General features: G+C 53.1%; 2 protein-coding genes across 3 annotated transcripts; one reads left to right on the top strand and one right to left on the bottom strand.

The window, feature by feature from the left end:
- The first annotated feature begins 1006 nt into the window (after window positions 1–1006).
- Lsmem2 (leucine-rich single-pass membrane protein 2) lies at window positions 1007–5809 on the top strand. Of its 2 annotated transcripts, XM_039082622.1 has the most exons (5): window positions 1007–1342; window positions 3766–4097; window positions 4186–4296; window positions 4369–4554; window positions 4709–5809. In XM_039082622.1, exons 2-5 carry the CDS (start codon window positions 3869–3871, stop codon window positions 4840–4842), a joined length of 660 nt encoding a protein of 219 aa, XP_038938550.1. In that variant the 5' UTR covers window positions 1007–1342; window positions 3766–3868; the 3' UTR covers window positions 4843–5809. The 2 variants fall into 2 exon arrangements, with proteins under 2 accessions (XP_038938550.1, XP_001071401.1); XM_001071401.5 differs by lacking the exon at window positions 3766–4097.
- Window positions 5473–10695, bottom strand: Ifrd2 (interferon-related developmental regulator 2). Its single transcript, NM_001047871.1, has 12 exons — window positions 10412–10695; window positions 8319–8438; window positions 8147–8231; window positions 7916–8040; window positions 7676–7833; window positions 7489–7539; window positions 7225–7403; window positions 7032–7137; window positions 6579–6716; window positions 6235–6363; window positions 6067–6162; window positions 5473–5961 (listed from the first exon to the last, which is right to left on the bottom strand). The coding sequence occupies exons 1-12, from the start codon at window positions 10467–10469 to the stop codon at window positions 5881–5883; spliced, it is 1326 nt and encodes a 441-aa protein (NP_001041336.1). The 5' UTR covers window positions 10470–10695; the 3' UTR covers window positions 5473–5880.
- Between the last annotated feature and the right edge of the window lie 4 nt (window positions 10696–10699).

The raw sequence follows: 10699 nt of genomic DNA, 5'->3' as shown, positions 1-10699 counted from the left end.
TGTTGGAATGGCCCCAGCAGATAGCAGCTAGTCCTAGACCTTGCTGGGGGTCTCGGACATTGTCCTAGCGGTCTCAAGGCCTGTACTTTTCCCATCCAAGAAGGCTGTAGTGGAGATTAAAAGTGTTAGTAGATGATTACGCTGGTTCTAATGAGCCTCTGGGGCTCAGTGCATTAGCAGCAGGGCCAAGCTCTCTGAAGTAAAAACAAACAAACAAAACAAACAAACAAACAAACAATACTGGATGTTGTGGGCAAGAATGTATTAAGAATTCACTGAGTGGGTGATGTTTGAGCTGAAAGGAGCCAGTCACAGATGTCCAGTGACAGAACATTCCAGACTAGAAGGACCAAAGTCTTGGAGCGGGGGACAAACCCTCTCTGTCTGAGGAACACCAAGGAGGCTGATATGGTATCACACTATGGATTCCGAATGGTTTGGAAGGTAGACCTGCCATGGTCTTGCTTTGCACAGCTGTGAAGAAGCAGAACAGAGTTCACTCACAGACTAAGGCTGCAAGCTGGAACGGCACCCTTCAAGAGTGAGCAACAGGCCTCCACATGGCCTTATGGAGAGGAGACAAGAGCCAAGACCGTTATGTCTAACTCTTAAGCCATTCCTCTGCATTTGTATTCTCAGTACGGTTGGCCAGGAACCCTTGTTCCTATTCTATAGGTAGAAAAGTAAAGGCCACTCTTTTTCCCCATGGTTATAGTTTAATACTAGAAATAGCAGTTTCTAATCCCGGTCTGACCACTGTATGGGTGCCCTTGTAGAGCTGCCAGACCCTTGGCATTGGGCTCCAGTTGCACCCAGTCCACCACCCCCAGTATCTGGTACTAGATGGTCACACAGTGGTGGGTGGTTGTCTCCAATTGCTGGGAGGAGATGGCTAGTCTGTGGGTAAAGGGTCTGAGAGAGAGGGATGGCTGAGCGGACCTGTGCAGGGTTCCTTTGCTACCATGCTGCATGGTGCGTGCTGAGCATTGGGATGAAGGCTCCCAAGTCTGGGTGTGTATAAAGTTGGTGTGGTTTTCCGAGAAGTTCCTTCTGTCCATGTGCTAGCAGAGGCTTGCCCTTGGCTGAGCCCCATCACTAAGTAGGTAGTTTAGGCCGGCCCATCCAGGTCACTCTGCCCCTTTTCATGGTTCAGAGCTGCCCTCTCTAAATATAGTTCAGGGAAAGTGAGCTCAGGCCTATTTCAAGACCAGGTTGGGAGGCAGCCAGGCCTCTCCTAGAATCTGAAAGAAGCCACTGCTGCCTTTGTCCAGTTCTGCTACTGGGCACTCTCATTGGGCCTCTGACTACCTACCAACTGCCATGCCTGAGGAGATCCAAGAAGGTAGGAGAGGGTGGCCACTGGGGAGGACAGGGCTCAAGTCCTATGGGTCAAGGAGAGACCTAGCTTCATGGGGAGAACCCTCAGTCTTTTCTTACCTCAGCCCTAGGGACCTACCCTATGTACGGAGAAAGAATACCTAAGGCTCCTCCACTTAAGGTCCTGGCTCAGGGAGGGGCTCAAAGCTCTCCACTTAGGAACAGGTCAGCTGTAGGCTGTGCCCAAGCAAGTGTGGGCATCTAGGGGGCTCCTAAGCAGCCCTTTCTAGAAGAAGCCAGGATTGGGATGAAGACTGGTTCCAGGGAACATTTGGACACCTGGCCCAGGGGACTATGAGGTAGAGAGGCTGTCCTACACCTCTCAGCCTGGTCAAGGCTGACACTTAGCTAGTCAAGTGCCTTTACCTGCTGAGCCATCCTGTCCCCCCTCAATATTTTATGCTGCAGAGAAAGGGCCTGCTCTCTACTAAGGGAAGGTGTTTATCTTTTTGGGGGGAGACGGGGAGACTTAACTGTAACACCTACCATGTGTCTTTTTCTGTAGCGAATAAAACATGTCCAAATATAAGTTATGGGAGAAGCACAGTGAGGAGCCAAGAGGAGGTTTAATGTGGCTTGGAGTCTACTGCCGGGGCTTAAGGACTGACAGCCTCGGGTTTTTTGTTTGAATTGCTTGTGAGCCTGGCAAGGGGCAGCTTCAAGCATGTCATAAAGGGCTGAGTTACTGTCCTGAGATGGGAGGGCCCAGAGGACCAACAGCCAGCCTTACCCAGTTCTCTGCTACACTGTTACCTAGGTTCCTGGCAGGCATCTGGAGCTCTTGTGGAGTGGAGACAAAACAAAACAAAGTAACAAACATCCAATAAAAGACCTTGGGGGGTTGGGGATTTTGCTCAGTGGTAGAGTGCTTGCCTAGGAAGCACAAGGCCCTGGGTTCGGTCCCCAGCTCCGAAAAAAAGAACCAAAAAAAAAAAAAAAAAAAAAAAAGACCTTGGTGGTACACACTCAGGAGGTACAGGCAAGCAGATCTCTGTGAGTTCAAGGCCAGCCTGGTCTATATTCTGAATTCTAGGCGGCCAGGTCTACATAGTCCCTGTTTTGAAAATTAATTAAGCAAACAAACACACCAGCAGAAAGTATAGTTATAGTTATTTAGAAATCACAACTATTTTGGTAGTAGTTGGAATGCTGAGGCAGAGGGATCACATGAATTAACCAGGTACTCAATACCAGTCTGGAAACTTGCTGAGACTGTCTTAAACAGGGGAGGGGGCGGGAGGAGGACGAGATGGCTCAGTAATTAAAAACACTTGCTGTAACCAGGAGATCTGAGTTCAGATCCCAGTACCAGGCGACAAGCTGGGTGTGGTCTTGTGTGCCTTAGAACCCCAGTGCTGTGTGTATTGGGACAGGAAGATAGGAAGGTCACTGGAGCTTGCTGGTTGCTGCCCTTGTCAAAAACAAACAAACAAACAAACCCCCCTGATTTCTGGACTTGGGAAGAGTCCCGTCTCAAGGAATAAGGTGGAGAGTAAGAGATGGGGCAGCTGCAAGCGTCTAAATGGGAGCGAGCATTCACCACGCACATGTCGCTAACACATAACAAAGCTGGGTAGAGAGAGAGAGAGACGCGCACATTTAATACCAGTAATAGGCTGAGGCGAGAGAATTTCGACTTTAAGCCTATCCTAGCTTAGGCAATGAGTTCTGGGACAGCACAGTGAGTCACTATCTCAAAACAAAACCAAATCTGAAATATAACCGCAAGGGAACCGTGGCCAGTGACCACATAGGCAGAACCTGTGAATGGTAATTACACCCGTGGTCAGCCTCCCCAGGCAGCAATCAAGGCAAGCTGTTTCTCATCTTAAATTAGCAAATACAGGTAAAGGTATGTGCATACAGGGTCTGGGGATGGTTCTGTAAAAGATTTGTCTAGCAGGTATGAAGACCTGAGTTCATTTCTCCGGGGACATGATGTGTGTGAGGCTGCCCCATGACATGCTCAGAAGCAAGACAAAAATCAGATGCTGTCTGTCAGTCTTTAAGTCTGGGAGGTAGACTGCAGATCACGGGGTATACACTTCTGATCCCAGGTCTGGTGAGGTTAAGAGTTCCTGGGGCTCCATAGTGAGCCTAGGCTGTTTGTTGAGCTCCCGAGCCAGGTCAGCAAGACCTCTGGCTTCTGTGCAGGCACAATGCACACAAACACACTTTTCCCCACAGTGGGATGCCTAATGGTGCGATGTTGTACTGCTGGGCTCTGGACAGGCCTTTTAGAAGACAGTTTTGATGATAGCTTCAAAGAGAACTCTCTGTTCTTGGGTCCAGTGATTTCAACTTCTGAGAAATGCCCTCAGTAACTTTCAGGAAAGTGGGGAAAACCTTCTTATTTAATGATGGATGTCCTGGGGGTTAATTCCACAGAGAATTGGAAACTACCTAAAATGCCCAGATAGCCTCAGAGGGAAGCCATGGGGAGGAGGCCTCAAAGTTGCATGAAACTGTGGAGAGAGAGTGGACTCCTGCCATGCTGTTGAGTGCAAAACAGCAGGACTCCAACCTTCCTGGAAGAGAGGCAGAACCACTGTCCAGGAAGGCAGAACAGAGGCCAGGAGGAATACGCAGGCAAGGCAAAGCGGGGGAAATGCCCAAATGTGGCCATTGGGAGCCTGTCAAGAGACCCTGTGCACGGAGCCCTGGACCCAAACTAAGAGTCATTCCTGAAACTGTAGGGAATTTGGAACCAAATGCCACAGGTGCAGTCCTCATATCCCAAGTCCCTACAGCCCCAGTTTGCCTACAAAGTAAGGACTCTTTGCTCCAATTGTTCCACTGCCCCTGTAGATACTGTGTTGCCAATGCAGAACCAGAGGCACAGGCCAACACTGGCTCCTAACCACGTGCAGGAGGTGCATCTGCATCGAGTGGAGTCCATCAGTGACCTGCACAGTGGAGGTAAGGGCGTTCGGGGAGGGAGCAAGATGGATGCTTTGGGTGCCACTTTCCAACGAATCGCTCTCCCTGCAGGCTCACTACGGCCCTGTCTGGCTGAAGAGGCGCAGGCCTGGGAGGAGCTTCTGGGTGTCTTACCACCGTCACTGTGCACCCAAGCTGCTTGCAGCCCCATGTGTGGCCGTGGGGGGTTCCTTCTGCTATTGGCACTGCTAGTGTTCACCTGCCTGGCACTAGCCATCGTAGCTGTCTACCTAAGTGGTAGGGACAGGCAGAACTGGGACCCCAGGGCAACTGGAAATGAAGCAACAAAGGGTGGGGCATGGGTCAGTGGGCAACCCCATTGCAGGGCCATGTGGGGATCTGAGGAGGCATGGAGTCTAACAAGGTCCCACAAATGTCTTCCCACCCCCAGTGCTGCAGAGTGAATCCCTGAGGGTGTTGGCACACACGCTGCGCACACAAGAGGAGACTCTGCTCAAATTGCGTCTGGCTAGCCTCAGCCAGCTAAGAAGGCTCAACTCCAGTGAGGCTCGGGCACCCAGCTGAGATACCATCTGTATGTGAGACTGTGATGGGGGACAAAGGGACTTCTGGCAGGTCTCTGTTCTCCCACTGATGGCCTCATCTGCACTATTCCTTGGGGAGATTTCTTCACAAGCCTGACGTTCCTCCACAGCTGCCTGTCTCTCTTGACCGCTTCAGGCCAGGCCTGAGCAAAGCTCTTGGTGCCAAGGCCCTGCTGTGGTTAGCCAAAGGTCAGAGGATGGAGCACCAGTCTTTTCCTGGTCCCCCGTCAGCACCCTCTGGTCACCCCCAGATAGGAAGTTCAGAAGTCTAGAAATAGCTGTCCCAGCTCAGCCACCCACTCTGCCAGGCCTCCTAGCAGGGGGTCCAGCCTCAGCTCAGGCAAGCCAGGCTGAGTTGGGGAACTACATGTCCTGCCATGGAGGACAAAGGTGAGGTAGAGCTAGTCGGGGCCAACCTGGGGTGGCAGACGGAGGGAGGGCAGGCACAAGACTCAGGAGAGAGAGGGGTTGGGGATTTAGCTCAGTGGTAGAGCACTTGCCTAGCAAGCGCAAGGCCCTGGGTTCGGTCCCCAGCTCCGAAAAAAAAGAAAAGAAAAAAACAAAAAAAAAAAAAAAAAAAGACTCAGGAGAGAGGCCACAGGGGGCTAGGTGTTGCTTAATCTCTTATCTTTAATAAATCAGCACACGCATCCATTCTAGGCAGCTTTGCCTACCCTAATGCCACAGTGGCCAGGTGCCAGACCTGAAAGGAAGCACCCAGGGGGCAAGGTCTAAAAGACACAAGGGACAGCCCTTTCTCACCCTCACCACGAGGACCAGCACACATTTGGTTTCACCTGAGACAGGACAGGAAGAGGCCTCAGCCACATGGCTGAGTGCACGTACAAAGGGCTTGAGTCGTAAGTGTCCTGATCCCTCGACCCTCCCACATTTGTCTATTTTTGGTTTCATTATTAAAAAAATAAAGTGACAATTACTGGCAGGGACCAGTTCTTGCACTGTCTTCTGTTAAAAATATGGTAGGGGTATGGGTAGCCTTCTCGTTGGCCAATCTACTTCACAAGATATCCGCCCGCTTGTCCCTTGCACGACTCCGGGCCTTGGTCCGGGCTTTGAAGGCCGCAGCATTGTACAGGTGCTGTCGAAGAGGCAAAGAAGGGAGCACGGTGAACCCAGGAAGCCTACTCACAGCTCCAGACCTCCGGGTAACAGAAGGCAAGATAAAGGTGCCCAAGATGCAAACCTTTTCAAAACGTGAAATCTTGCAGGCCTTCAGGGCAGCAGCATCCAGCACCAGCACAGGGCCCAGGCCGAAGATGTCACGGAGAAGTTCATTATTCTAAAAACAAGGCAGTTAGCTACGGCCAGTCTGAAGCGGTCAGGCTGGGTGGCCCTCCCTGTGTCCCCTCACCTGGAGGTGATAGTGCATGCCGGAGCCCAACACATCTTTGAAGGCTGTGTAGATGCGGTGGCGAGCCCAGCTGTCTATGTAGAGCACTTCCAGTCCAAAGCGGATTGTTTCCTCCTCACATTCACCGCCCTAGAGAATAGAGGGCCCTACTGGGATTGGCTGCCATGCCTGGTGCCTGTGTGTGTGTGTGTGTGTGTGTGTGTGTGTGTGTGTTGAGACAGGGTCTATGTAGCCCTAGCTGTCCTGGAATTTACCACCATGCCTCTGTCTCCTAAGTGCTGGGATTACAGGTGCCTAACCCTCGGGGACATATTTTTATGGGACACTCATGTTCTCACACACACCTCAACAAAGTGCAGCACGGCTCGGAAAATGGAGCGCTGGCGTCGACGGTCAATCTTGGCACGGTACTTATTGCTGTCGGTGGCGAGAGTCCGCAGAGATCCACACAGAGCCTCCATGTCCTCATAGATGAAGTCCTCCTGTGTGGGAACGATGGAGGCACTGGGTGGAAGTTTCTCTTTTGGAACTGAGCGAGGTGTTCCCCAAGGCTTTTCTTCCACTCGCTTCTCTCCTCTTCTCTGCCTAGCCCCTCCTCAGCCTCTCCCTAGCAGTTCACCCCTACACAGAATCCCCACTACAGTAACTAGCATGTGAGTAAGAGTTAGGGTCACCTCCCCTGCAAATGACCCAAGACTGCTGTTATATCCCCACCCCCACCCCACCCCGCGGCATGCGTTGCAAACAGCCTGGGATGGTCGGCAGTGCCAGCCGGCTCCTTCTCCTGTCCCTCGCACCTCGAGATCCCGGGCAAGCTCGAAGAGCAGGGCGATGGCTTCACCAGCAGCAATCCGCAGGTTCACACTTTCACTGGACAGGAGCTGGGGCAGCCGGGGCAGCTGCCTACAGACAGGGAAAGCTAAGCGTCATGAATGGACTGAGGGTCCCTTCCCAAATTCCCTTTCGCTCCCAGGAGGCAGCAGCCCCTACCTGTCAAGGATGTGGTTGATGTGGGTACTAGGGCAGATGGTGAGCAGCAATGCCCAGGCCTGCAGGGCGGCACAGAGCAGGCCATGTAGGCTGGCAGGAACCAGAGAAGCAGCAGAGCCGCCGGTGCCACAGGACCAGCTGAAAACACCTTCCAAGCAGGCCAAGCAAGAGACCAGGTCCTAGGAGGACAGGGAGACAGGCGTGGCTCACAGACAGAGCTACGGAGCTAAGCTGCACCACCACTTGTGTTCAAAGTCCACTTACCTGGACATCGGTGGCAGCCACATAGCAGCCCAAGCCAAGAGCAGAAGCACACTGTTGGAAAGAGGACAAAGCTAGGCCACCGTGGGTCAACACCGGGAACATCGTATTGAGTAGAGAATCTGAAGACAGAGAACCCGACACCCTGCTCGGGGATGAGGGACCAGCGGCGGGGCACGGAAATACTCACATGGAGCCGGGCAGTGGGGCTTGCTGTACTGTCACTGAGCACCGAGATTAGCAGGGGCTGCAGGCTATGGAACAGCTCCTCGCCCTTGGGTCCAGGGCCCAACTGCACACAGAGCAGGCCTAGTACAGCAGCGGCCAGGGCCTGTTCTTCACCCTTCCCTACAGGATGCTTTGCAGTTAGCGCATGCAGCAAGCGTCAACACCTGCCTAGCTAGGGTTCCCCAAGTGCCCAGGACTTGACCTTTCTTAAGGCACTTTTCCAGGGCGTCGGCCAGAGTGAGGCTGCGCTCCAGCAAAAAGTCTGGAAGTAGGCGGGAGGCCAGGGCCACGCGCAGGCTCTCCAGAGCTCCTTGCCGGGTCTTGGCGCTGGGAGGTGAAAAAGGGTTCGTGTGGGTGACGGGAGCCCTTGGTTCCATTTGTCACCGGCTGAACGGGGCCCCAAGTGTAGGAGTTGGCCAGCAGCCAGGGGTACCTCTTGTCAGTCAGGCAGTCCACATAGTCCTTCAGCTTTTCCTCCAGGTTTTCCTGCTGGCTCTGTTCGTCCACAGCTTCCCCACCTGCAAAGCCAGTCGGTCATCACTGGATCCTGCCCTTGTCCAGTGGAGCCGTCCTCGAGCCCCTGCCAAACTTCAACCTGCTCTCACCCAGGCAGTCTTCTGCGGCGGTGCTGAGAAGGCTGGGACATTCACTGGTGGTGCTCCGGGCCTCGCTGGCCGCGTCGTCCTCACTGGAACCCGAGTCAGCTTGAGTACAGCTCCTGGCACCTGGGGAACATAAAGAAGTCCCTATCTGAGCAGTTTCCACTGGTGAGGGATGACTCAGGGTACCTCACTTAACTTCATGAATGCTATCCCATCTCAGAGAAGATGCAAACCAAGGCCTGGTACCTATGACTTGAATTAGGAAGCAGGAGAAAGGGAAGAAAGTCTATCTGCTAGAGGACACAGGAGCTAGGCCTACCCGGGGACAACCTGAAAGACTCTGTGAGGGGGGACCCCAGGAGGGCCCAGCTCCCCCCTCACCAACCCCTAGACAGGGTTTCTTCCTGTAGCTCTGGCTGTCTTAGAACTAGCTCTGTAGACCAGGCTGGCCTCGAACTCACAGAGATTCACCTGCCTCTGCCTCTCCAGTGCTAGGATTAAAGGTGTGTGCTAACACTGGTTGGTGGGCACAGTCTGCTTTAAGGACAGCAGGAACCACATAGTGGCAGAGGGGACTGGGATGAGTCCCAGCGAGGCCTGTGGCCCACTCTAGGGTACGGTCAAAAGGTTAAGACAGTGCAAGGGTTAGGGCTCAGGTTATAGTACCAGACAGACAGGGGTTTAAACTGAGCCAAGGTCTGGTGAACTCCGTTGGGCTGCACTATTAGCACCCCTCCCCCTCCTCGTTTTTAGCAGAGGTATAATTTGATGAGTTGCCCAGCCTTTAAAGTATGGACAGCAAAGTACACCTCTCAGGTGTAGCAAATAAAGTCAAGTAACTCGAAATGGCTCTGCCACAAGCCATCACACTCACTATGCTATCAACTCTGGCCCAGGTCCTAGTGGATGTGCTTGGGCACCTTGTGCTTCAAATACATTGTTTTCTGAGCTTCCTTTGGTCCACTCAGGGCCACCAACTTCAGGTATGGACACAGGGCACCTTTTAGCCTTGGAAGACCAGAAGCTTGTGACTGTGTGAGCATTTGAAAAAGTAAACACAGGGAATCTCAATGTGTCAGTAGGGGCAGAACAGACCGTGTGTGAATTCTCTCCAGGGCTGAGGACTGGCTTTGAATAGGGTAGTTTCTATGATAGGCGCCCTGGGCAGGTTCTGACCTAACAGCAGACCTTACCTTTTAGGGACCACTAACATTACCTGCTTGTAGGAAAAAGTTCGGCCCACACATTGATTTCTGTGCACCTCTTCTCTTACTATCCTACTTGTCAAAACCCCCCCAGACAATCTCATTTGCTGCACTGTATTGTGGTCCCTTTGATTGCCGGGCCTTTGTGCACAGGTTCCCTACCAGAGCGTCTTTATCTTCTCAGGTCTTATCCAAGAGCCCCCTTCACAGGACCTGCCATGATTCTTTCTGAGACCACTCAGTAAATGCTGTCCATTCTAGTCTTTGTGGAACTGTCAGCACCCTATTAAATGCCCCCAGACCCAAGCCACATTAGGGTAGCAGTCAGGTCAAAGGTATGCTCGGCAGGCACTCCTTCTCAGCAGTTGCTTGTTTAGGGCGGCGACGGGACAAGCTTCTGGTTGAGGCTGATAAGAAGTCTCCAGACTGCTTAGGGTTCTTTGATGTCCACCCGGTCTCCAGCCCAATTGAAAGAGCCCCATTCTGTACCTTTCCAATTACACTTCCCCGTTTTACAGGACAGACAAGGTCTCTCTACTAACTTCCTTGTGCAGGCTACCAAATGCACTAGTATTTGGCAAAACGGCTGGCTTCACGCTCTTTCTAGTGTGGTTGTCTACCCCAGTGGCGGTGGGAGAACTTAGATCCTTAATGCTGATCAAATCACCATTGCGGCGCGGGATTTCGAAAAACAGCTGGCAATGAGCTCAAGTGAGGCGCACACGTGGCCAATGCCAGCTGAGGCACGTGCGAGCCTTAGCAGAGTTCTGGGAGGTTACGATGGGCTGATCTGGGAAGATCGTCAACTCAGGACCGTCAATGACATCGAAGGGGAACCACGGAACACCCCCGCTCACTACAGAACAATTCTACTGGAGCCCCCGGACTCACCTCCTCCACGGCGCTGACCGCCCTTGCGGAGCGCATTGCCCTTACGAGCGCGAGGCATTCCTGAACCCGGAATTGGGGACAAGGGAAGGGGGCGCGGGGTCAGGGACCCGGGGGGCGGGGACTCCAAACCAGCGAAACGCTGGTCCGTGTGCTGAGCTGAGACTCGCGAAGACGACAGGAGCCACACGCCGCGCGCGCCACCATCTTCGTGAGGCGCCCCGCCCTGTCAAATGGGGCGCTGGGAAGGTGAGTTCCCGGCCACCAAGTTCAGATCCACATCCACGCGAC

The sequence above is a fragment of the Rattus norvegicus genome, chromosome 8, assembly GCF_036323735.1.
Source record: "Rattus norvegicus strain BN/NHsdMcwi chromosome 8, GRCr8, whole genome shotgun sequence".
Lineage (NCBI taxonomy): Eukaryota > Metazoa > Chordata > Mammalia > Rodentia > Muridae > Rattus > Rattus norvegicus.
The sequence above is the reverse complement of the archived record's forward strand: the minus strand, read 5'-3'. Positions and strand labels throughout refer to the sequence as shown.

Excerpts from the sequence above, each read along its gene's own strand:
- Lsmem2 (XM_039082622.1), top strand. The coding sequence starts at position 3,869 with ATGCTGTTGAGTGCAAAACAGCAGGACTCCAACCTTCCTGGAAGAGAG. Across the intron at positions 4,098-4,185 it reads TTTGGAACCAAATGCCACAG|ATACTGTGTTGCCAATGCAG; the intron begins GTGCAGTCCTCA and ends CTGCCCCTGTAG. Across the intron at positions 4,297-4,368 it reads CAGTGACCTGCACAGTGGAG|GCTCACTACGGCCCTGTCTG; the intron begins GTAAGGGCGTTC and ends CTCTCCCTGCAG.
- Ifrd2 (NM_001047871.1), bottom strand. The coding sequence starts at position 10,469 with ATGCCTCGCGCTCGTAAGGGCAATGCGCTCCGCAAGGGCGGTCAGCGC. Across the intron at positions 8,439-10,411 it reads CGGTCAGCGCCGTGGAGGAG|GTGCCAGGAGCTGTACTCAA; the intron begins GTGAGTCCGGGG and ends TATGTTCCCCAG. Across the intron at positions 6,717-7,031 it reads AGCTTGCCCGGGATCTCGAG|GAGGACTTCATCTATGAGGA; the intron begins GTGCGAGGGACA and ends GTTCCCACACAG.